General features: G+C 56.7%; 1 protein-coding gene across 1 annotated transcript in view; it reads right to left on the bottom strand.

The window, feature by feature from the left end:
• Positions 1-772: 772 nt before the first annotated feature.
• Positions 773-26,201, bottom strand: part of SEC24D (SEC24 homolog D, COPII coat complex component) — a gene marked incomplete at its 3' end in the record, with an annotated part of 53,477 nt that continues 28,048 nt past the window's right edge. The window contains exons 8-18 of the mRNA XM_023747825.1: positions 18,068-18,206; positions 16,887-17,002; positions 11,958-12,082; positions 8,373-8,564; positions 7,812-7,905; positions 5,211-5,327; positions 4,402-4,572; positions 3,240-3,336; positions 2,973-3,118; positions 1,856-1,994; positions 773-940 (exon numbers count right to left, since the gene is read on the bottom strand). Coding sequence (XP_023603593.1) covers positions 773-940; positions 1,856-1,994; positions 2,973-3,118; positions 3,240-3,336; positions 4,402-4,572; positions 5,211-5,327; positions 7,812-7,905; positions 8,373-8,564; positions 11,958-12,082; positions 16,887-17,002; positions 18,068-18,206 — 1,504 coding nt within the window. The remainder of the gene's footprint in view (positions 941-1,855; positions 1,995-2,972; positions 3,119-3,239; positions 3,337-4,401; positions 4,573-5,210; positions 5,328-7,811; positions 7,906-8,372; positions 8,565-11,957; positions 12,083-16,886; positions 17,003-18,067; positions 18,207-26,201) is intronic.

The raw sequence follows: 26,201 nt of genomic DNA, 5'->3' as shown, positions 1-26,201 counted from the left end.
AGAGCAGTGCCGGGCCCAGTGCCACCCAGTAGGGCCGGCTGTGTTGGAAGCAGGAATCTGGGTTCTAGTTAAACCGCAGGATCCAGGAGCTGGTGCTGTTACGTGTGGAGGGGGCTTCAGGTCCGCTCAGCACCCACTTTTGACAAAGAACAACCCAGAAAGTTTCCCATCTGCTGCTCACTGTCTCCTTTTAGCCCTCGTTCTAGGCTCAGAAATGTGGGTGGGGCTTGAGGAATGGCCCGGGTGTGACTGGCGGGAGGGAGTGGGGGAGGATGGATGCAGGCGTGGGGGCAGAGGGTTCTGCCTGGTGGGGGGGGGGGGGACGCGGGTTTTAAGGAAGCGTCTGAAATGTCCACGTGCTGTGTGCCGGCCAGGACATGCTTCAGCCTCCCTGCCACTAGCTTCTGAGACGGGAGGAGCTCCCCATACTGATCCATCGCATCCACGTCATAGAGACAAAGGACTCCTCCCGCCTTCGCTCGTGTCAGCTCGTTCGTTCACCTCCAAGTACAGAGGCGCACAGTTCCCAGCACCGCGCCCTCGCAGGACAGGGAGCCGCGTGCACCGTGCGGAGCTCACAGGGCTCCTCGCTCGCACGCGCAGGCGCTGTCCACCCGACGGCACACGCTCTCCGGCCACTAGGCTGGACGTCGGCCATAAAGCTCCGCAGCCCCGTCCCGGGCTTGCAGGTCCCCGAGGCCTGCTCTCCCCAAGCCTTCAGCACCGGCCGGCGCGGTGCGGGCGAGGAGGCCCACGGCCGGGGGGCGCTCACCCGGCCGGCGCCGTGCAGGCGAGGAGGCCCACGGCCGGGGCGGGCTCACCTGGCTGGCGGCGGACGGGCTGGCGCAGTTCTTGCGGTAACACGCCAGCATGTGCGAGGTCTGGTTGACCAGGATCTCTCGGATGAGCTTCAGGGGCTGGTGCAGAACCGCCTTGAAAGCTGTCGGCACAAACAGAGCGAGGCTGCGTTTAGCCCGGAAACGGTCCCTTCACACGGACGGAAATCACCCACTGCCGTCCCTGCAGACCAGACGAGGCCGAGGCTGAGGGACGAGCAGCCCGTGAAGTGCCAGCCCCTCCCTAGCGCCTCCTGACGCAGGTGACGCCCGCCAGGGAGAACACGGCCACAGCGAGAGGCCGGACGCCCGACTTCCCCAGGACGCGGCGTGGACCCGCACCCAGAGAGGAGGCGCCTGCGGACACCCTGGTTCCTGTGGCTGGAGGCTGTTTCTCCTAAACCCTCGTCAGAGCCTCCACTGGGATTGGGGGGCGGGTGGGGGGGCGCTCACCCCCGGCCTCTGCATTCTGCAGTCCCCGTGGTTTGCACAGCGATCAGTGTGTCAGGGCCGTCTTCACTGATGCTGGCTGGTCGCCCCCCCCCCCCCCCCCGCCGGCCCCGTGTGCTTATAAATCCTGCGTTGACCCACAGAGGCTGCACCAGCACAGCGCCTGTCGCTACGACTGCACTAGCCACCAGGCTGACTGGTCACCGCCGCCTGCGGATTCACGGGTCCCACATCCGCAGATTCAACCAACCGTGGATGGAAAACTTAAAAAAAACGATGCAGTTGCTGGCATGTGCTGGGTAGTCAGGCCAGCGAGGCCGGCGCACAGGGCCATCCTCGTCCTCACTGCCTAGTGAGGCAGCAGGGCTGTCCCACAGCATCTGCACTGGACCGGGCCTCTGGACGGTCCCCCGAGGGCACTCAAGTCTACAGGGGTGTGTGCAGGTTGTATGCCAGCACCCCGCCATCTGTGCATCCACACGTGGGCCTTGAGCAGCCACGGATTCTGCAGCCAGGGATCCTGGGAGGTCTGGAGGGCCCTGGCCTGGGCGAGGCGCAGCAAAGCTCACCTGACTTGGCGAAGAAGTTGATGAGGGCGTCCGTCTCGCAGCTCTTGTAGAGGTCGGCCAGCTGCGCGCTGCAGCTCAGGGCCAGGTTGTGGATGCGCAGCCTCCGCTGGCCGCCGATGGTGGTGTAGAGCACGGCGCACTGCGGGTGGGACAGGGAGGCCGTGAGCATGCACCCCCGCCTGGCCTCGGGTTAGACCATGGCTGCAAGCCCTCCTCCCCCCAGGGTTTCCTCCTACGGCCCCCAAAGGAACGGGCAGGTGCCCACGCCCTGGGCTGCACAGGGAGCTGCCGGCCTGAAGCCCACCCTGTAATCGGGCTGCCGATCTCACGGCAGGGACGGGAGAAGCCACGCCTCCATCCCGCGGCCTCCGCACCCCCTTCCCTTAGGAACCTGCGCCTCAGTCCTGCGGCCTCCGCACCCCCTTCCCTCAGAAACCTGCGCCTCAGTCCTGCGGCCTCCGCACCCCCTTCCCTTAGAAACCTGTGCCTCATCCCGCGGCCTCCGCACCCCCTTCCCTTAGGAACCTGCGCTGGACGCTCAAGCCCATGCGACCCGCGAGCTGCAGAGCGAGCAGCACCCTTTCCCCGAGGCCTGTGGTTTAGCGCAAACATCAGGGAGCTCCTCCTCACGCTGCAGCCTCTCCCCGTCTCTGAGGGTGACGCTGGGGTGCAAACGAGGACCCTGGGAATGTCTCCAGGGCGTCTAGTTGGTCTTGCTGATCCCCACGCCAGTCCCACTTATGCTTGCTCAGAACAGGGCGCCTGGCGTACAGCAGGGGCAAGAGACCCGGGTGGCGGTGCTGACCCCGAGAACGAGTCCTGGCCTGGCCTGCTGATGCCCTGACACTGACCACTGTCCGTGGGCTCTCAGGCAGCGACGAGGTTGCTATGGATACAGACAACAGGGGAGCATCGGAGTGCGGAGCACGGGGAGGTGCTACCTGCTGCCTCTGCCTCTGAGGATAGAGTGGGTTCCCGGAGACCTGCGAGGACCTTTGTCCCCGCCCCCCTGTGGTGATGGAGGACAGAGCGGGTCCCCACCGCCCTGCTGGGATGGAGGATAGAACGGGTCCCCGCCGCCCTGCGGGGACGGAGGAGCTGGGATGGAAGCTGGCACCTGGATCAAGGCCCCGCTGTCCTCGCTGAGCTTGTCGTCGTGCTTGAACTCCACCGTCACCGCCTTGTCACAGTCGACAGCCGCCATCTCCACGTCAGTCGTGTTGTTCATGACGATCCCACCGAAGAAGTCAGTGGCTCGGAAACCTGAGGACGAGGGAGAGGGAGACGTTGCTTCTCCGTGTGTCACCGTTTTCCTCGTTGGCCTGTCAGGAACGTATGGAGGAAACAACATACCAGAGACCGAAGCCAGCGTGAGGGAAAGTACCTGTGCTCGTGCGGACCCGCATGATAGCGTCGAAGCCTATCTTCTTCTCAATGTCGTTCCTGAGGTCATTCAGAAACTGCTGGCTGTCCAAGTGCATCTGAGAAGATGAAGCGAGAGCCGTGCCCACCAGATGGCAGTGAAGCATAGCAACTCGTTTTTAAAATCTTAATTCAAACCTACTTTATCCAGAAATCTTAGAAAGGGTTCTTAAAGCTTTTTTAAAAAATTTATTTTTATTGATTTCAGAGAGGAAGGGAGAGGGAGAGAGACAGAAATACCCATGATGAGAGAGAAGCACTGATCGGCTGCCTCCTGCACCCCTCTGCTGGGGATGAGCCCACAACCCGGGCACGTGCCCTTGACCAGAATCGGACCCGGGACCCTTTCGCCCACAGGCTCTATCCATTGAGCCACACTGACTAGGGCTCTTAAAACTTTTTCAACTTTATTTCATGCTCAATCTTTGGTCTTACCGAGTCCTTTAACTAGTTCACGATATTAATAGGGGTCGGTGATTTAAGGTAACTATTGATGATAAGTAAAAGCAGACAGTGACTAACATCTGTCGTTACATTGGGGACGCTGGCGCCCACTCCACATTCCCAGGTGCAGGGATGTAAGTCGGAGGCCCTGACCCTCTGTCAGGTGGGGCAGGGGCTGATGTGATTAGTAAGTTTGGGGGGAGGGACCGTGGGCACAGCTGCGCCTCCTGCACCCTCCTGGGGAGGCGGCGGCACATCTGCCCTCGCTATGGCCCGTTTCCAGGGCCCCGTGTCCCCAGGAGAAGCGCGTGCTGTGCCCGCCTGTGCCTGGCGTCCCGCCTGTGGCACTGGAGCCGGGTCTGTTACAGCGCCGACACTCGCTCCTCTCCACTCTCAGAAGGGACGGGGTCATGAACTGACCCCCAAATCGTAACCATTTAGAACAAATATGCTGTTACTTTTAAAACTGTCTAAATACACAGAACAGAAAGGTCGTATTTCAAGTGTATTTTCCCACCGCGGGTGTTCAGCTCCCGGCTGCCTGAGCTCAGCGTCGCAGACACTCAGGCGTGGGGGGGGGGCTGGGGGAGGGGAGACCCATGGCTCTGAGCTCCCCTCTGTCGGGCCGGGCATCAGACTGAAAGGCCGCAGACACCCCGGGGCACACGTGGCTGCCGTACCTGGAAGTTGTTGTACTTGTAAAGGGTCCCTCCCGTGAGCTGAGGCACGAGGCCCAAGGAGGCCACGTCCACGTACTGGCTGGGGAAGAGGAAGAGCGTCACGCAGCAGCCGTGGGCCACGCAGTCCCGGGCCAGCGAGTCGTAGACACTGGTTTGGGGCTGGAAAAGGACCTGCGGGAAGAGGCGCGGAAGGAGCTGAGCCACAGACGGCTGGGCTCACACTGCGAATCCCTGTGCGTTCTCACTGGACGTGCTTCCGTGGAAACGGAACCTGCTTCTGTGCACGGCGAACTGCTCATGGGTGGGAGACAGCCATCAGCGCAGTGGCACGGCCGGCCGGCGGGAGAGGCTGTGTCTGACACGCTGTGACCTCTGACCTTCCGACACGACCCGCAAAGCTGCTCTCCACCCTCCCTCATCCTGGACAAGGCCACAGGTCCTGGCTCGGGTGTCGTCCTGCCCACAGACCCCCCTCCCCAGGCTGCGCATCTCGGGCGTGAGCAGAGCAGACTGAGTGTCTGCACAGGAGCAGCCCCTGTCCCTCTGCCTTTGCCCTATCTCCCCAGCTCCTCCGTCCTACAACCGTCCGTCACCTGTCTCCTACGTGGCTCCTATGAAGACAGTCAGACCCCACTCAGTGTGGCTGCAGCTCACAGCAGTGTCTCCAGGACAGGACACTTCCTCCGTGACTGCGACCCTCAGCCTCCTGCACCCCGAGAGCAGGCGGGGTCTTCCCTTTCCTGCATGAGCGCCCGGGGCCTCCTGCACCCCGAGAGCGGGCGGGGTGCCGCGGGGCAGCTGGCACCCACCTTCTCCTTGTCTGTGTTGATCAGCTTCTTGTCGTCCCTGTTGCGCAGCTTCCCAGGGGCCTCGGCCGTGGGCAGGGAGGAGTGGAAGATAAACAGCTTCCCGGGGCAGTCGGCGGCCTGCAACGGGCACGGGAGGCCTCACTCTAGGGACCAGCAAGTCCATGAAACGGAAGTGCCGCCCACGAGCCTGCACTGCAACCGTCAGCGAACCTCACAGCAGCCTCGTCCCCGGGCAGGTCCAGCCCCCCCCCCGCTAGACATGGGGACCCGAGGCTTTGAGAAATGACAGAGCCCACGTGGAAATGCAGCCTGGATCCCTCGAGGCTTTAACAACTGGCTGTGTGTTCTGGTGTTGAGCAAACAGCAGTGTCTCAGGACCAGGGACTCATGGCGCCAAAGGAAGTGACAGGACTCCCGGCCACGACGCTGCAGACCCTGAGAAACTGGGTCAACAAGGACTAGCCCTGAACGGCCCGTCAGGAAGGAAGCACCGCCGTGCAGCCCGGGGGGGAGGAGGGCGGCGCAGGGCCTGAGCATCACCCGTGAGCCAGGAGGTCAGGGCTCGATTCCTGGTCAGGGCACAGGCCTGGCTGCAGGCTCCATCCCCAGTGTGGGATGTGCAGGAGGCATCCGACCCATGATTCTCTGTCATCATTGGTGTTTCTATCTCCCTCTCCCTCTCCCTTCCTCTCTGAAATCAAAAAAATATGTATTAAGAAAAAAAGAAAAAGAACGCTGAGGTGTGTGGCAACAGCACACACAGGACCCGCCCCCAGGAAGATGACGCGGGAGAAGCGTGTGCCTAGACTCTGTCTCGAGCATCGGGAGTAACGGAAGGGTGACCCCGGCCCCATGGAAGCGAAACCAGCTGTGAGAGTGTCTAGAGCAGCCGTGGGCAAACTACGGCCCGAGGGCCGGATCCGGCCCGTTTGAAATGAATAAAACTAAAAAAAAAAAAAGACCGTGCCCTTTTATGTAATGATGTTTACTTTGAATTTATATTAGTTCACACAAACACTCCATCCATGCTTTTGTTCCGGCCTCCGGTCCAGTTTAAGAACCCATTGTGGCCCTCGAGTCAAAAAGTTCGCCCACCCCTGGGTTAGAATCTGCTTCACGGCGCCAGGAAGCCACTGACCAAGCGAGCCTGACAGCCATGCGAGGGCCCCTCGCGCCTCCCACGTGCCTCGCCCCCGCCTGGCTCGAGCCCCAGAGCGTGTGTCTGAGTAACAGCCAGGCCCTGGCCAGCTGGGCTTTTCTCCTGAGAGCCCTGGAGACGCCCAGCACAGGAGGAGCCAGGTCCTTGGGGGGCGAGGGCGGGCGCGGGGGCAGGAAGGAGGAGCGGGGAGGTGAGCTGCCCCTGCACCCCTGCACACACTGTGGTTCCCGACCTGACCCTCTGCCCGTGGAGCAGGTCCTGCGCTCTGAGGACAGAGCTGAGCCGCGGCGTCTGCCCGGCCCCACGGCCTGTGTCGCTCTCCTCTGTGGGTAGGACCGCGCTCGGGCGATGGGAGCCGCAGCCCAGCGCACGCCTCCTGCTGCCTCCTGCAGACCCAGGCTCCGTGAGGAAGGACCCCTGACCTGCGTGGCTCCTCCAGCCCCAGGGGCCCGGGCCCTTCGCCTGGGGCTCCATGGGCCCTTGTGGAGGGAATGTGATGCCGCATCTTGAAATCAGATGCAGACGCCCATCAGGATCACCCCCCACCAGTGACCGACCAGAGAGTGGCCGCTGAGGCCACGCCCAGCTTCCTGCCAACCCTCCGTGTGGGCTCAAGGGGAGGACGCGCCCACTCGGAGTCAGTTCTCTGCCAAGTGAGATGTGAGGGCTGAGCTATGAGTGTCGTGTCGGATGCTGCGGGCGAAGCACACGCAGCAGGAACCGCGTGGAGCCTCACGGGACAGCGCGGGGCTCTGGGAAGCCGAGACTTCCCGTCAGGCCTCCACATGGCGACAACAAGCCTGCACTCTGCGCTCCTGCCCACTGTCTGCCGATCGCCCCTGGGTTCGCCTGGCGTCCGGTAGGGCCCAGTGTACCTCCCACGGGAGGGGAGGCGCCTCCAGCAGGTCTGCACGGGCTCAGGGGGTACTCTCTGCCACCTTTGTGGGATCCAGGGAACGACGCCATGCCCGTGCTGAGCCACGTCTGCTAGCACACGGGAGGAGCTCGGAGCACGGAGGCAGGGCCATGCCCTTACGCTGCCTCACAAAGCAGGGCACTGCCTGCGCCTGCACCTGCCGGGCGCTGGGCAAGGCCCCGGGACCCCCATCTGTCACCGACAGTCACAGGCCCCAGGAGGCGGGGGGAGAGGGAGTTTTTCCTTCAGGTCTGGAGGGTCAGATCCTGTTGAAATATTCTGAATGGACGGTATAACGTTCATAAACGCCAACGGGAGGAGCTAAGCTGGAAGCCCTGACAGACCAGAGGCTGGGACACAGGGGGTGGGAACGTGCTGGGCCACTTCCCCAGGCCTGTGGGCGAGACTGGAGCAGCCGCCAGCAGCCACCGTGGGCTGACACCAGCGGCTCTTCCTTTCCCGCGGGACTTCCTCTGTGGGTGTCTGGTTTGAACCACATTTACTAGCAACTGAAAGAGCCCCTCACCTTCAGGGCCTCCATGCCGGCCTGGATGACAGGCGCGAAGACGGTCTCGTTCTCGTTGGAGTCGGCGAACATCTCCGGGATCTGGTCCAGTAAACTGCGGAGCAGGAGCACAGGCGGTTGTAAGAGCCGGCACCAAACCAACCCTCACATTCCAACCTCCACACCCGGCGTGCTTCGCCCCAACGCCAGGGTGGGTCTCGGGTCGTTCCTAAGGAATCACGGCTGGTGCGGTTTGGCACCAAAATGGACGCTTCGTTAGGAACATGTACGGAATCCTGCTCTTTGTAGATGTTTCCTATCCTCTACATTTCCCATTGTTCAGGCTGCACATTCCTGAGTGATTCTCTCGTCATTGCGGTGATCACGGGACACACGCACCCAGAGGCAGCGCCTGCCCCGTGACCTCCCCGCAAATGGCAGGGGGCTGGGCTGGTGAGCTGACAGCGACGGCGGAGGTTTATAACCCGTCCACACCGCGGCTCGTGGCAAAAGCAGACAATGTGTGACTGAACCTAAGCAAAGCAGACCTGCCGGCAGCTACGCCAGGAGCAGCGCACGTACTTGTGAATCACAGACTGGGACTCGTGGTAGTTGACAAGAAAGCCGTCCAGCAGGGGCACGAAGACCTCGGCCACGTCGGTCACCACCATCATCTGCGGCTGCGCCAGGTTGCTCTTGACGTTGAAGAAGTGGAGCACTTTGTTGTAGGTGACGAAGCCCACGCGGACGGCGGACGGCGCCTCGGGCTCCTCCCTGGGAGGGAGACAGGTGGGAGCCTTTCTCAGCTTCAGAGGCGCCTCTTGGGGTCAGCAAGGGCTCCCAGGGGCAGAGGCGCTAACGTCTCGCCTGAGCCATGGTTACCAGATGCGCACGACACGGAGTCATGGCGGGTGGGGTGGGGGAGCACAGGCACCAGGCAGCTGACAAAGAAAACACTCAGAATTCTAAGTAAATGCCAGATAGACGTTATTAAAAAATGCTCGGATTTCTTTCATCTCGTAATTCTACTACTTATTCTCAATCCACAGCTAAGTTTTTAAAAACCAGCGAGGCCCCTCCTTTCGTTATAAGCAGAGCCCTCTGGAGCCGCCGTCTGGTCCAAGACATGGAGCATCGGAAGCCAGAGAAGGGCGCGCTGCAGACGGGACAGCTCTTCCCCGGTGGAGGGGCCCTGCCCCCCGTGTGGCCCCTGCCCCCTGTGAGACCCCTGCCCCCCGTGTGGCCCCTGCCCCCCATGCCCCCCGTGTGACCCCTGCCCCTCGTGTGACCCCTGCCCGCAGGCCTCGGTGCAGCTGGCTTTGCTGCAGGGCCTGATGCAGACCCACCCGCTGTCTCAGCGCCGGAACCTGCACATGGCACAGAGTGCGCGCGTGGCCCAGAGTGTGTGCATGGCCCAGAGTGTGTGCGTGGCACAGAGTGCGTGGCACAGAGTGTGTGCGTGGCACAGAGCGCGCACGTGGCACAGAGTGACGCACAGGAGGAGGGAGAGGGAGCACGATGGAAGTGTCAGGCCCACCTGGCCTCTCGCTCCTCTGACGTTCCAGCGGGTGACAGACTACTGACCGGCACCTGTCCTATTTCTCCTCCACCGCCTCCGCTGACTGAGGTGTTTGTTCTTCCTCGTGGCGGCGACAATGGGTGGGCAGTTCAGCAGAGCCTCACAATCCCTTCCCAAAGCACTGGGTGAGTGTTTCCATTCTGGGGTCTGCACGCACACACATGCACGCGCACAGACACGCACATGTGCACACACATGCACACACACATGCACACACCTCTGGGGCCCCACACTGTGCTCCATGTGTGAATCACTGTGCCCACGTTCCCCTTCCCGCCCTACTGACAGACACTCCCCTTCAAGGCCAAGCACAAATGCTCCCTCCTCTGTGGGCGTCCCTGTGGCACGGACGGGAACGCAGTTCCCCGTGTAAACTCCTACGAGTCACTCCCACTGGGCTCTGAGCAGACAGCGCCTTTCAGTTCACATTCATGAATCCTGGACGGGAAACCAATGCGGGTGGGCCTGCAGCCCGTGCTCTCTGCTCCCACGGGTCCAGTGAGGAGTCAGGGTTCTGTGGGGTCACCAGGACGTGGAGACATTGCATCTGACTGTACGCACCTCGCAGCTCAGTGCCGTGACGGCGCCTCGACGTTACGTCAGCCCGGCCGGAGGTGTTAACACCACAGGCGTGAGCACACGGCCATCGGGCTTCATCTGGGGCTGGTTCCCAGCCCACCCCGGGCTAACGCCTGTGTCCCAGCCGGCCGTCGATGACGTCATGCGGAACACGCCCAGCAGATGACGCAGGGCACTTACTTTCTTTTAATGGCTAATTGGAGTCAACGAAGGCGTAAAGCAGAAAAGAAACCGACACACAGAATCCGGGTGGGTTTTCCCACGGGGTGGGGACGTTTGCAAGTGATGGGAGAGGAGCATCCTGGGTTCGTGGCCTCCCTTAAAACCAAGTCACCATTTAAAAGGCATCTGATCAGAACATCTCACATCAGTGCACAGCACCAGTACATATTTCCATGGGGCGTATTTTTCTAATTTGAGAACAGGGGACTACCTTAACATGTTCCCTGTACCAGTATCACTGCCCGGCTCAATCCTATCGAGAGAACGCGAAACCCCGGCCCGTCCTTCCCATCAATGCACCCCGTGTGATAAGACATCAGAGACTCATGCGAATCACAGCTGGTGTGGCTCAGTGGTTGAGCATCGACCTATGAACCCGAAGGTCACAGTTTGATTCTTCATCAGGGCACATGCCTGGATTGGGACTCGATCCCCAGTAGGGGGTGTGCAGGAGGCAGCCGATCAATGATTCTCTCTCATCATTGATGCTTCTACCTCTTTCCCTCTCCCTTCCTCTCTGAAATCAATAAAAATATATTTTTTAAAAAACGGGGCCTTCCCTTTTCTAAAGATCAGCTAAGCGACTACCATTCCTTAGACCGTGATCAAGACGTAGCGCGCTTTCAGAAGGCTATCTGGCACATGGCCTGCGTGGCTCAAAGCAGTCAGTCCCACTGATGGCAATCCTACACAGACAACATAAAGCTACACACATAACAGCCCAAGTGAAGCTGGGGGAGGAAACACAGGTTTGCCTGGAAAGGTCAAGGGAGAGAAGGTATTTGGTTTGAATAAACACTCCTAAGAGGAGTCTGTCCAGAGCGCAGGGACCCCTGTGGCCCTATTACTGCCCTCGGTCTTCTGCCAGGTCACCCGTCTGCTCCCACGGGCTGTGCGACGCCTGAGGAGGGAGCGGGGTCAGACATGTGGAGACGTGAGAGCTCACACCCGTGTGGAAGGGACAGGCTGGCGGGGGAGGAGGAAAACTCTCAGCTCGAGGGGACCGAGGGAGAGGGGAGGAGCGGGGCCGTTTCCAGGAGTCAGAGCCCTTCCTGTCGCGGGCCCAGCTGAAGCTCAGAGGAGACCCAGCGGCCTGGGGGGGGCGTGGGACCCGGGTCCGAGCTGCGCCCTGGCCGGGCCTCTCACGCCCACCTCCACGCGCTCCCAGCACCCTTCCCTTTAGGGTTCCTTCCCTTTAGGGTTCCTTCCCTTTAGGGTCCTGATGAAAGCATCTCACTGTTTCTAAACAGCCTCCCCCCACCCCCACCCCCCACCCCCTCTCCTAACCATCCTCAGGAATGTTGTCACGGATACAAACAAAACTGCTCCTGCCGGCCCAGTCACTCCTCCGCCCACCCGCGGACCTGGGGCCCGGAGGCGCGGGCACCCACCCCAAGCATCGCTTTCCAGACAGGGTGCTCGTGCCGAGGCGGTGCAGGCGGACTCAGCCTGTGTCCTGAGCGCGTCTCCCACGCGTGACGGGAGGCTGCCTGCTCCGAGCCTCTCACCAGGCCAGTCCCACCCGAGCCGAGTCTGCACACTCTACCAGCCACCGCTCCCTGCACCAGCCCTGGCGGCAGGAGAGCCACAGGCCCATCGGAGGGCGAGGGAACCTGGGCCAAGAGCTCCCACCACCCCCAGCAACCACTGGTTTACGCCTGGAGAATGAGCAGCAGGCTCCCACGCTTCCCCCGCCCACGGGACCCTCCGAGCTTATAAAGGTGGGATGGTCCCTCGCACCCCGTTTCCCCAGCCTGTGCGCCGACTCCACGCGCGGCGGCGCCTACCTGGGCAGCCTCTCCAGCACCGTCTTCAGCTCTTCGCAGATGAGCCGCACCAGCCCGCTCTTGATGTTGCTGTAGGACACGTCGATCATGAAGATGAAGGCGGGAGCGTTGGGAGGCTTGTTCTTCTGCAGGAAGCAAATGACAGAAACGATTATAGAGCGATGGTCACATGACACAGCACTCGGAGGCCACCAGGTATTTCAATCACGACTCAGGCCGTGGCCGGGGACTAAGCCATCCCAGTCTCAGGCTATAAACGGCAAAGGCTGTTTCTCTCCAGGCCCCGACCCGGTCAGCCCCACATGCTGGGGAGCATCCTGCTGGGATCCCCGAGACCTGATGGCTCTGGCTGCCAGTGCCCAGGGGAGCGGGCTGGGGACTCGCTGACAACCTGCCTCAGGGAAGATGAACCCCAAAAGGTGCCAGAAAAGAGGACACGTGATAATTAGTTCTTGTCTTTGAATCTGCAGTAAAATTGCATTAATTTCAGATGGCCATTCTCAACTTAATTGTAATTAAAAATTAAACTACATTGTTAAATGCTTCCCACTTCCAACGTCTTTATGATGAAGCATGGATGGCGTCACCTTTTCTGTTTAAAATAATCACTTTAACACAAAGCAGCTGCCACACGGACGCTCTGCGGCCCCTCGACTGGCCAGGGTCCAACACTGAGGAAGGGATGCGTCAGCCGACCTTACACAAATATTTAGAAAAGAGCTACAGGCAACGACTTAGTGACTCACACTAACAGAAAAAATAAAGAGGTAAGGCTAATTTCATTTTAACTTTATCTATATTATAAAAGGCCTGTGGCCCTAACGCCCTAACGATCAAAGACCGGTGCGGGTAGGCGGGGCTGCGTGATTTCGCGCCCTGGGCTTCTAATAATAAATAATAGAATTGTCTAAAAAATTGTACTTTAATTGTTATAATTATAAAATTAATGATAATATCTCCATACTAGAGGCGCGATGCACAAAATTCGTGCAAGAGTGGGCCTTCCTTCCCCCAGCTGCCGGCACCGGCTTCCCTCACAGCCCCAGCTTGGTCCGGAAGGACATCCGGGAGGACGTCCGGTCTAATTAGCATATTGCACTTTTATTATTATAGGTTATCTTACTGATTCATTCTATAAGCACTACAAGGCTAGATATAACATTCTTCTAGTAAAAGTTCTTCATTTGAAGTAAGAGAAAAAGGCCCTGGTGGGGTAGCTCTGTTGGTTAGAGCATCATCCAGATTTGCCAGGTTGCGGGTCCCATCCCAGGTCACGGCACATATAAGAATCAACCAACGCCCTGGCCGGTTTGCCTCGGTGGATAGAGCGTCGGCCTATGGACTGGAGGGTCCCGGGTTCGATTCTGGTCAGGGGCATGTACCTGGGTTGCGGGCACATCCCCAGTAGGGGGTGTGCAGGAGGCAGCTGATGGATGTTTCTCTCTCATCAATGTTTCTCTAACTCTCTCTATCTCCCTTCCTCTCTGTAAAAAAATCAATGAAATATATTTAAAAAAAAAGAATCAACCAACGAATGCAGAAATATGTGGAACAAATCAACATTTCTCTCTCCCCTTCCCTCTCTAAAATCAATCAATCAATAAAAAAGAAATAAATAGGAAAAAAGTAACAGGAATTAAAAAATCATGAACCTGAAAGCCTCCATCCTTTGGCAGATCCAAAATCAGACCAACAAACAAGTGAACGAAACCCACTGCTCTGCACGTGAGCATTTATTGCGCATCACTCCTGGCCCCACCCACTCTGCCTCGGACACAGACCTCTGCTGACGCATATGGAACGAAAACGATCATTCCCATCGACTAAACTAGAACGCCTTCTAACTCTCTATCTCTCTCCCATGCGTGACGGGAGGCTGCCTGCTCCGAGCCTCTCACCAGGCCAGTCCCACCCGAGCCGAGTCTGCACACTCTACGCCCCGGCCTGGCCCAGCATCGCCATGGCGCCACCGAACACGTTCCGACGGAAAGCTTCCTGTAGCTCGTTCCCCGTGTGTGCAGAGCTACTTTATCGTTCCTCTAAGTGACATTCTCTTCCCACGCCTTTCTCTATCAATGACATCACCACACGCCAACCCAAAGCTTGAGACGGGGGTTAGATCTGACTATTCCCTTCCTTCCCGTCACTGAGTCCCACGGGCTAATTCTTTCAAAATGCTCCTTTCACGTTTCACGCATCCCTACTCTTCCCCATCCAATTCTGTCATCTTGTGCCCAGAAACTGTAATGACTTCATCGCTGGCTTCCTCAACCCATTGCTCTACCCACTCAAGCCCCGCCCTGGCTCCCACCTGAGTTCCTGGGTGCGAGTTCCTAGGCACCTGGCTATGCGACCTGCAGCATGTGCAGCACTTGTATCTGGTTGGCCAGGCCTACGCAGGGCGAGTACCTTGAGATCAGGTTCGTTATCTGGCTAGTTTTGGTCTCTCACAGCACAGAGCCAAGAGAGGCATCCAAAGGAATGTCAAAGTGAAGTAAAACTAAGAGGAAAACGATGTTTTCCTTTAGAAATGAAGGCTGGCTTGGAATGAGCGTTTAATTTCAGGCACTTTACATGCAGACACCGCCCGTCAACTCCTACAGGCTGCCCGTCACGTGGCAGCGCGGGGGCCTCTTCTCCAGGGGCTTCGTGGTCGGCCTGTGAAGACCCGTCCGCACTCTGCCGAGCCTGAGAGGGGACAGGCCTCTGTGGTCCGGCCACATCACTCTCTGTACGTGTGACCCGCGTTGGTACTTACCCTGCAGCCTCAGTTTCCCCGGCAACGCTGTGCTCACCGCAGGGTGCCCCGTGAGGCGGTCACACAGAACAGAGAGCACGGAGCACAGCGTCGCACGTAGTAAATGTTAAATAATTGTAAATTGGTATTAACTAAACTGAAGTGAATGGGGAAATGTGAGCTTGCAATTCCCCTTTAAGTTCTATACGTTAAAACATATACATATAAATAAAATAAGCTCTTTCCCATCATCCAAATCTGTAAAGCAGCTCACGGTGATACTTAATGTACATTTAAGTTACAATTAAACGGGAAGGCATGTACGGCCTCTTCTATCATGAGCCTCGCTTGGAATAATCAGAGGAAGACTAAGCTCACACAAACTTCCAGACGCCCGTTTCTGTTCGGCTCCTTGCCTGTGGCGGAGACTTCCCACTGGTCAGACACCTGGGACACTCCAGACAACAGGGGTTAAAGTACGGAGACTCTTGTTCCCAGAAATAGATCTGACTCTCTGCTTGGTTTCTTCTAAAAAAGCATAAAATCAAGATACTGTGGCCTTGTTGGCGGAGAACTGGGCACACGGACAGAGTTAGATTTATGCCACGGTTCCCAGGATCAGCGAGTAAATCCTGCCCCGAGTCCTGACGGCTTCCTCACATTGCATTAGGACGTTACGTCCGCCCAGCATCCTCCCGTCAACAGCGTCCGAAAGCAAACTCCCCCAAGGCAGCCGACGCTTTAGGACACGTGTCTCCCTGAAATAAAGCATTTGTACCGAGAATGTTCTTACATCCCCCAAACTATGTGCAAGTGGTACATTTTGAACTAATAAAGCGTTAACCTTTTATAACCAGTTCTATGTGCTGTAGAAAAACAACCCAGACAAAACACTAAAACAAATGCAAACGTTAAATTAAAAACATGTTGAAATCCAAGCAGCTAAAAAGCTTCCAGCTGGAAAATGTGCTTTGTATTTGCACTGAGCGGACGGGGCCTGCGAACCCCCGGCAGCGCTCAGCTCAGGGGCTCTCCCTCGCCCCGGCCTGCGCGCTGTCCTCTCTGGGAGGGGGGCAGGGAGTGGTCAGGGGCTGCTTCTTCAGGTGCACACGTGGCACTGCAGACACGCGCTGAAACCTGAACTGGTGACAAGAAAACTTCAAGTCACGGAGAACTTTCCAGCCCTGCCAGGTGCCCATGCTGATGCCACCATCACTGCCCCCGAGAAGGGACACAGCAGCCCTGGGAACAGGCACGCACCTGCAGAGTCGCTCACTCACTCACTCATCCCACCCCTGGGCCGCCTGCCTGTGCCAGACGCCGTGGCCGACCACAAAGTTAACTGGGACGAGATTCCTGTCCCCAGGGAGATCGGAACCTATAAGAGGGAAGACACAGATCTAAAACCCACAGGGGTCACTGCTAAAACACACGGACCAAGTTCTATGAAAACAACAGCGCAACAGAAGATTTAGTGAACGGCCACCATGATGACGTCAGAGACAGTTGTTGTGCACGCACACACCCACCCACGTAAACAAAAGCCCGGCCAGGTGCCCGGGAGGAAGCAGGAGTGGGGCGGGGGGGGCATCTCTAATGGAAGGATGACCGTGTACAAAGACAGAGCCTCCAAGGGGGGCGGATCAGAGCAGGCCGAGTTCTGTAAAGTGAGGACAGCGCTGGTGGTGGTCTGGGCCCAGCATCAGTGGTCTTATAAGGAAGCTCACATCCCTCAACTTAATGGTTAGATTAAGGAAGTGGGGGAGCCGCAGGGCCACATTCCAAGGCCGGGATCCCCAGCTGCTGAGAGTCGGGGTGCTGAGGGCCGTCGCTCTCTCGCTCTCGTGGGGACAACAGAGACGGGAGCCCAGAAGCACGTCCCTGTCTGCAGCCCACCCTGCGGGCCTTTGCCTGGAAGTGAGGCCTATGGCGTGAGATGACAGAGCAAAGAGGGAGGCGGCACTGAGGACCCCGTGCTCTGCCTGGAGGGGACACAGCATGAAGTCCCTGCTTTCCGTGTCTGGCGCGTTTTATAAAACGACCGCTGCAGTGTGTGCTGCTACCTCCTCGTGTCCCCAGCCCGGGGCATGGTCTGTGCCCGTGGCACCGGCATGCTCTGTCAGTTCTCCGCACGTGAAGGTCATCCACGTGGACTGGACACGCGTGCGGACACTGGCGTCGGGAACACTCACTCTGCAGTAATCCAACGTGGCCACGTACTCGTAGGACCCCAGCGACAGCTCCGGCCTCTCGCCGTGGTCCAGCCGCCGGCCGACGTGGTCCAGATGCTGGAAGTAGAACGGCGGGACTAACAGAACAAAAAGGGAAAGGAAGTCTTTTGTTTTTATAACACAGACAATGTCGTAAGTTCTCAAAATTTATTGTGGGAGGAACAGAGTTAGTAGGAGGGGACAAGTATTTGAAGCTGGAATGTAATATATTCTAAAGACCCACATTTAAAAGCGTTTCTAAAAAACCCCTCCTGACCTCCTACAAGTTGCTGGTGACAAGGAACAGTTAGGACGGGGACACTGGAGAGAAACAGGATGCAGGCACTGCTCTCATGGTCACGGCCAAGGCCCAGCTGTCCCTCCTTCATGGCCTTTTGAAAAGCGGTGCTGGCTTTCTAACCAGGTCAGCTTTCAGCACACTAACAGAAGCGCGGTGGTCACTGGGACTGGACTGTGAGCTACAGTATGTGTTACCCGGTGACGAGGGTGCCTCCGCGCGGGTGCACACGGCCACCTTCTGCTTGGGCCGCTGGCGGCGATGACTGTATTAGGGAAAGACCGCGCGCTCCCATCTCAGCACGACTCTGGCTTCCGTTCGAATGGCTGAGGGGCTCGCGCTGGCGAGGGCCTGGAGGCCGTCCAGCAGCCGGAGCGGCCAGGAGTCCCCGAGCGCCTGCACAAATATGGCCTGGCATCTGGGCAGCGAGCCCTGCTCCGAGACGGCGGGCTGGCTAGAAGCGCCAGGACCCCCCATGCTCACTGACCTCCTCCTGGGAACCCACAGAGGTGGCAGTGCCTTCTGTTTTAGACCAGCAGCTCAGTGCAGCTTCCAGGTGTGAACTACCTTGTGGACTGCAATGGGATGGCACGGGTTGGGCTTAAAAATAACCTCTGAGGCTTGACTTTCCTACTTTCCTGCTGCATGACGGCCATTTTGTTTTAGAGAATGTACAGGTTCCTATGTGCACATGGGTCTCGGAATGTGGGAAGCCAATGTCTGCAAAGATGCGGGACGAGCAGGAGGCCTTAGCGGCCACTTGGCAACACTGAGCTGGGGGGAGGCTCCGAGCAGCCGTGTTGGGGTGTACGGTGCAGGAGTTTCTAGTTTTTGGAATTCACTTGGTTCACACGTTGGCACTCACCTTCGTTCACGCAGCTGCAGAAGCCGCACTGGAAGCGCCGGCCGCCCTCGATGAACTGCATGAAGGGGCACATGTAGGCTTTGCAGCGGTTGCAGCGCACGGGCCCCGCCTCCCCGTGGTTCACCAGGTAGAGGGGCGTCTGCAGGGAGCAAGTCAAAAAGCACCGCTGGGTGAGGCCTTGCCAGGCGCCAAGAAGAGCAGGGCAGCCAGGTGCCCCTCCTATGCCTCGTGGACTCAAGGCCACACCCCAGCAGAAACGAGATCAATGCCTTTTATCAGCACACACGCACATGCATGTATCTATGTACGTGTGTGGGTGTATGATTACCTGTGTGGAGACAGAAATGAAAGAGGGTACTAGCACTACTATGTCACGGCCATCCTCAACCCCGTGCACCGATCTCCTGCTGTTTGCACCAATACGCACACAGGAGGGACGGGTCTCCCCGCCCCGCACACAGCGCCCGGGCCACACGCGCTCTCCGCAGAGCTCCGCGTGCGCTCACCAGCCCGGCAAGGGGCCGCTGCCTGCCCTCAGCCCAGGCCACATGCCTCACACAGCCCTCTCTCTGGCCGGGCACGCTCTGCCAGAACCGAAAAATAAACATTCCAACGGCTTCTTCCTCGTAAACACGCGTGAAACCGCTGCGCGTCCTTTATGCGCAGCTCAGTGGAAAGGCGCAGTGTTTGGAGTCTGCCTGCGTCTCAGGCTGAAACCACAGGCTGCTCCTGTTATAAAGCCCCTAAAGAGGACATTATGGAAACGCTTGAGAATTGCAGGATTTGGCACATCAACTACATGTTTGTTTTTTAAAGAAAAAGAAGCATAAGGAGACTGCTTTTAGTGGAGACTGAAGAGCAGGAGGCAGGTGGGGGTGGGGGCGGGTGGGGTTCAGAAGGCCACTTCCGCTCGTCCTAGAAAACCGAGAGGTGCTCTGCCCCTGCCCAGATGTTCACTGTGAAGCCAACCCTTTGCTGAGCGTTCGTTCAAAAATGAGTTGTGACATCTCAGAGCAAGAACACAAAAATAAAAACAGATTTAGTAGAGTATAGGAAAGAATCAAGGGAAAATGTTTTTAAGTTCAGAATCCTTCCTCTGCCTCTCCCGCCCCTCCCCCACAGCCTGCCTGAGGAATCGAGAAATGGTTGGACTTTCTCCTTTATCTCTTCTGACCCCTGCGTGGGCGGAGCCCTGGTGCCCACGGTAGGGCTGTGAGGAGGACGAGAGGAAATGCGTGTTCAGTGGAGAGCACTAGCCTGGCACGAACTCCTGGTGAGGGGTGACCGTTACCCACCACACACAGCGACCTTTCCTCCCTCGGCACCACTCAGCTCAGGAGAGGGTGTTTAATGACAGCTGATAGGCTTGAGTTTCTAGAGGCATTTATTCATACAGATTCTGAAATTAGCTAACTTGTTACTGTAAATGTTATTGTAAAAATGATCTAGAAGGAAGAAATCGTTCAGATTTTTGATGGAATCTAATGGTTAGAAGCTGAGAAGTACAGATTTTTAAAACACGCTAGGAATCTGATTTAAATACACGTATACATTCAAGCAGTGACTTAAACAACGCCTTCCTGTAGACGCTTTTCGTGTGACAGGCATAAAGTGGTGAATGTCTGTCCTGAGGCAGGCAGCGAGGAGTCACTGTGGGGGGGGGGGGGGGGGAGCAGACAAAGCTGTAGGTACAAGAGAGCCTCAGGCAGCGGAGGGAGCGGGAGAGCAGGAGGTCAGAGCAAGTCCATCAGCCGCCCTCGGGCTGCCGTCTGGCCTGCGCCACCGCCTCCAGGACCAGACGCGCTTTCAGAGTTCAGTTTGGGAGAAAGTCTGCAATCTGTACCATTCCCGTCAAGTCTACTCCTCTCGTCCTTTTACTTTCAGAGCACTCGAAGGCCACCACCAACGCCCTGAGAGACTGCGGGGACAACGTCGGATGCAATTATTTGCTAGGCAAAGCAGAGGCAATGCCAGCAAGATGAACCTTATTCTCGCTGCTAGGATTTACTCAAAGGCAGGCCCAGCCTAAATCACTGTGCAGTTGTCTGCAACTGACACCTAAACATCCCAGGCCCGGCAGATGCGGGCCTGCAGACCTGGAGATGGAGTCCAGGAACCAACGAGTCCAGTGATGACTGCCCGGCTGGGAAGCACACCCGCATTCTGCCCCTTCTCTCTGGGAAACGAGGTGATGGATAGGTAAGGAAGGTCTTCAGACAACGAGGTGACCGCCAGGAATGTTAAAAGCTTCCAAGTGTTTGTTTTCTGGGGGCCCAGGGCGGGCGCAGCGCCTGCTCGTGCAGAGGCTGCTCCGTCTCCAGACACCGCTGAGCTCCCCAGCAGTGAGCAGGAGCTCACACAGCCAGTCTCCCCTCTGCTGGGTTCCCCTGCAGTGTCCACCGCTTTCTGTAAACATCACACTTCCCCAAACATCCTCCCCAAAAGCTGGTCTTTTCCTTACCAAGGACATTATGTCATATTTGCTTCAGGAATATTTTCAGATTTTATAATTTTTTAAAATAAATGTGCTTAAAACCTTTGGCCTCTAGTGCCTTCCTGCCTGCTCCCTCTTTTCTGTGCTTCGCTTCAGTGGACAGAGCGGACACTGGACCGAACCCCCATGGCGATCGCAGTCTGTTCTGAGGCGGAGCCCCCAGCGTGGACAGGCTGGAGCAGGGGAGCTGAGCAGGGGAGGGAGCCACGCTGTCTGGCCCTGTGCTTGTGTTTGGATCACCAGGGCTGCCAACGGTATGTCGGTACTAATTTTAATTAAGATGCTCTAATTGGGTAAAGTGTCTCCTTTTGTGCACGTATAATAAAATCACGGTGGATTTGAGGCCACAAGAGAGAATATAATTCACTGAGAAATGGGCTCAGTGTGAAGATGAAATAAGTGAGTTCACAACAAAACAAAACAGAACAGAACACTTTCGGCTACTTTTCCATGTGAACGAGCAGACAACAATATGTATCAACCAGTAACTTCTTGGGATACTAACGCAATTTTGAAAGTTTTATTATTTTAATATCAGAGGCCCGATGCACGAAATTTGTGCAAGGGGCTCGGCCCTCGCAGCCCCCTGCGTCTGGAAGGTTGTTCGGCTGTCCGGTCTGATTAGCACGTTGCGCTTTTATTGTTATTGATAGTATCAGTTTCCTAAGTCTCCCTGCCATTCTCCCAGGCAACCTAACATTTGTGCAGTCGGTACTGGGCCTATGGCCCAGGACATTAAACACAGCAGCAGGCAATGATGCAATCAGCAGCATAGCTCGGTGTAGAGAGGACAGCGGGGAAACCATCACGAGTAAGAGTTCTCTCTAGCTCAGAAGGCAATGCTCACCAACGGGTTTCAGAGCGAGCACTGTGCGCAGAGCGATGCGCACACCCTGCCGGGATCCCGCAGGGAGGTGTGTAACCTCTGTGTTTTTGTCTGGGCAGCTATGTAACTAAGAAAAGTCTTGCCACAGAAATCTTGCAGAGTCTGTGTTTTAGAGAAGTGATGAGCAGCAAAGGCAGGTAAATATTAAAAGCTGATGAACACAGATCCACTAGGTGGCGCTGTACAGCTAAAAATGAAAACTGTACAATTTCCCCAGTAATAAAATACTCAAGTTAACGATGCCATATTCACTTTATGTAGGTCTAACAGCATGTAACTGAACTTACGTCAGCTATTACCATCACACGATTAAGGAGCTGGACTTGTCTTGAAAAAAGCGTTGACAATAGTTTATGTATGGAAACCGCGGCCTGTCGGGAGGGCAGCCCCAAATCACGGCAGGTGACCTCACCCTTGTTCACTGATTTTGAAAAGATCCGTGTTCTGCATTTTTAACGTACACTTCTCTTCCCTTCCCTCTTCTCTCCCCTCCGGCCCCCGCCGTCTCCAGGAGAGCCACCGCCCTGGCCGTCCCCGTATCAAGAGTCCACTGGCTGAGGCTGGCAGAGCAGCTCAACCAGACCCTGCAGGTGACGGGAGAGGCTTCTGGCCACGGTGGCTCCCAAATCCGATCAGACTTGCAGCAAGAAGACCTGCCAATGTGACATGGTCCCCAGCTGGATGCGGGTGACAGCGCGGGCTGGCGTCGGCTGCGGCTCTGCATGCGGTGCTCTGGGCTGGAGGGCGGCTGCCCCTCGCACCTGCCCCAGGGGAGCCAGCCAGGGCCCGGTCCCCAGGGCTGGAGGCGAGTGGGAGCAGAGAGCAGAGCACAGGAACAGAGCCCGAGCCTGGGATGAGCTACCACCCGCGACACCTCAGACGCTCAGACTCTCAGGTCTGGGGCAGAGGAGCAGAGGGGCGCCCGGGGTGATGCCCGAAACGAGAGGGAGAGTCGGCAGGGACCTCATGGGCCTCACTGACTGCGGACGTTTCCACGGGGGAGGGCAGGGCAGGTGCGAGTGTCCACTTTCAGCTTCACCGCGTGTGACCCCTGCCCGCCCCCACGGACAGCCACGGACGGCCACGGGAGGCCCGGACAGCCACGGGCGGCCACGGGAGGCCCTGCACAGCGGTCACAGGCCTGCGGTTTTGTTCGAGTTTTTGCAATGACAAGCCCGGCATGAAAGAATATTTTCCAAATGCCTTTTTTACAATCCTGTCATCCGCCTTCTAAAAAGAAACGGCCTGACAATGGAACACTCAATGTGCCATGTTCATTCTCGGGCTGTATTTATGCTTTTCAGGGATGTTCTCAGCTGGCCCTTGCTACTCTAAAGCTGTGCGTTTTCTTATGTCCAGAAAATTAACCTCCTGCTACTTGGAGTGTTCGCGGCACTTGAGAGCATGTTTCCATCCTTTCCTGTCAACATGGCTTCCTGCTGGAGCCAGCCCTCGCCAACAGAGGCTTCTGTTAAGGAAGAGACGGCGTTTCTAGAAGTCATACTTCCCAGGGCAGAGCCGGGCGGTTCCAATCAGTGCGAGCAGGTGAGGCAGGAAGGAGTGGGCAGGGAGGAGGCTGGGAGACTGGCCCATGAGCTGAGGAGAGAGCAGGGAGGCCGCGCTCCGCAGAGAGCCTACCCAGGCAGGGCAGCGAGCGGTGGCCGGTGGCCCTGACCCGCCAGGTCTCTGCCGGTCTCTCCTGAGTGAGGTGCTTACTGCATGGCAGTCCCTTATAAAAGCGGACACAGCTTAGAAACAAACGCTCACACCAAGTAGCACTGGGCTATTGCCCAGGTTACGGTGTGTAAGACGGTTTCAAACATTCCTAAATCCAGGTGTGAGTAAACAATTATAAAACTGATTCTATAAAAAGTATCACAGGAAAATCCCACTACCATTTCCTTTTAGAGCCAACAGCTTGGGAAGCGCCACATTTATGCAAAACATCTGCAGCTTTTCCTGAGCTGGTCTGGGGTGGGAGCCGGCAGCTGAGCCTGCAGGCCCCCCTGTCTCCGAGCCATTGGCTGGTCCCTGTCCCTGGGGGGCCTCTCCAAGTGACAGCAAATCGCCTTCTGTGAATGAATTTGCTTTGAGCAAATAGCCAAACACCATTTGGAGGAAAGACTCAAACACAGAGTCAAAAAAAGTTGAAGAAAAAAATTTAATTAAAAAAAAAAAGAAGTGTGCCCAATGCAACAGCATCTGGGGAAATGACTACATTTATTTGTTACTATATATCAGTAGTGAGCTAGAAGGGAAGATGACTTCTTAATCTATCAAAAAATAATAAACGTTGATATGTATGAGCTAATACACATTTTTTATCCTTTTTCCTTAAGAAAGGAGAAATGTTGACAAGATTATATGTTTGAAGTAAATAGAGTTTTTCAAAACTTTTTAAAGCATATAAGACAACAGAGGGTGGAAACTTAAATCTTGTTCCCATGTTCCATCCGATACACTCCAACCTGCCAACGACAGCTCCACTCAGGGTAAGGGACGTGACCTTCGTGTGGACGAGGCCCGTGAGCTGCACACACTAGATTTCATAACGACGGCTCTTCCGTTTTACCTGCATTTTGCAGAAATCCTGTTCAAGAAAGCCAATGACGACCTGATTTTTCAAAAATAATGAACATTTCCAAGATTTTAATCTTGTTTTATACATATGTTTACATATCCTCTCCCCCTTTCTCTCTTACAACATGTATGCATCTCCACATTTGTAGTGTGATGATATTGAAAGGAACAAACATATGCAGAACCTTACTGTCCAGGAAATTCTTTAAGCAACAGTTAGGCCCCCAAAGGCTATTTTCCATAAGAGCATGTGTGTAGGAAATAAAATATTTTCTTTGATCTACAACCTGGAAATTGAACTAAATGGTAGATGCCTGGATGGAGATGACTCAGAAATGCAGGTCCTGCTCAGCTTGGCTCCGGGTGGCCAGTTCCTTGCTGACTGTGTAACTCATTCAGATCAAAGAGCATTTGTACAAAGTCGATGCTCAATAGATGTTTGCCCATAGATCCCTATGGTGAGAATCTCATCACATTACTTGTCCCCAAAATCCTCGTTTATTTCCACACACAAACGATATTGTGCTATGAAAGGGTCAAATGTTTATCTAGCGCAGAAATGGCCCAGGAGCTGCTGAAGGTCTGGGAAGCAATAGGTGTCCTACCCTCAGAGGATCCAGTGGGAGAAAGACACATCCAAATGCACAAACACAAAACTACCAACTGTGGTGGGGTGTCCGGAGCTGAGGGGTGCACTGTGAGGTGCATGGCAAACTCTCCTAGGACAGGACCTTGGACTGAAATCTAGAGGTTGAATAGAAATCAACTAGGCTAAAAGGACAGGACACCAATGCCCATGAAGACTGAATGAAACCACAAAAGCTGTACAATCCTATCTAATAAAAGAGAAACATGGTAATTAACCGTACCTCCACTACCCTTCCATTGGCTAATCAGGGTGATATGCAAATTAACTGCCAGCCAAGATGGCGGCTGCCAGCCAGGCAGCTTGAAGCTAACAGGAGGCTTGCTTGCTTCAGTGATGGAGGACTCCAACGTTCCCTGTCTGCTGCTGCTGGCCTCTGAGCTTGCAGTTTGAAACACTGTAACAAATATAGAAGCTAAACAAAACCCCAGAAACCTGCTTTCAGCCAGCCGGGATCTCAGAGCTGGAGTTGAAACAGTATTTCGATTATAGAACCCGAACAAACCAGATACCTGCTTTCAGCAGCCGAGGCCTCAGAGCTGGAGCCAAGCCTCAGAGCTAAAGCTGGCCCAGAATAAAAAAAAAAAGAAAAGAAAAAAAGGAGAGGTTGGGAGCTTCAGTCACCCACCAGCCTGAAAACAGCCCTCAGCCCCTGACCCAGACTGGCCAGGCACCCCAGTGGGGACCCCCACCCTGAAGGGTGTGTGACCAGCTGCAAACAGCCATCATCCCCTCATCCAGGCTGGCCAGGCACCCAAGCGGGACCCCCACCCTGATTCAGGACACCCTTCAGGGCAAACCAGCTGGCCCCCACCCATGCACCAGGGTACTATCCTATATAGTAAAAGGGTAATATGCCTCCCGGCACTGGGATCAGCGTGACAGGGGGCAGCGACCAAACCCCCTGATCGCCCTGCGGCTCTGTGTGTGACAGGGGGCGGGGCCACAACCTCCCTATCCGCCCTGCTCTGTTCGTGAAAGGGGAAGGCGCCCCAACCCCCTGATCAGCCCTGCTCTGTGCCTGATAGGGGAAGCTCCCCAACCCCCTGATTGCCCTGCGGCTCTGTGTGTGACAGGGTGCAGCGCCCTAACCCCCTGATCGGCCCTGCTCTGTGTGTGACGGGGTAGAGCCATAACCTTCCCATCGGCCCTGCCCTGAGTGTGACAGTGACGGCACCCCAACCCCCTGATCGACCCTGCTCTGTGGGAGATAGAGGGCAGTGCCCCAACCCCCTGATCCGCCCTGCTCTGTGTGTGACAGGGGGCGGTGCCCCAACTCCCCTTTCGGCCCTACTCTGTGCATGACAGGGGGAGCTCTCAACCCCCTGATCGGCCCTGCTCTGTGCGTGACAGGGGGGAGCTCCCCAACCCCCTGATCGACCCTTCTCTGTGCGTAACAGGGTACGGAGCCCCAACCCCCCTGATGGGCCCTGCTCTGTGAGTGACAGGGGGCAGCGCCCCAACCCCCTGATGGGCCCTACTATGTACGTGACGCGGTGGCGCCGCAACCTCCCCATCGACCCTGCCT

This window comes from Myotis lucifugus, unplaced genomic scaffold, assembly GCF_000147115.1.
Source record: "Myotis lucifugus unplaced genomic scaffold, Myoluc2.0 scaffold_1001, whole genome shotgun sequence".
NCBI lineage: Eukaryota > Metazoa > Chordata > Mammalia > Chiroptera > Vespertilionidae > Myotis > Myotis lucifugus.
This window is presented reverse-complemented; position numbering and strand designations above follow the sequence as displayed.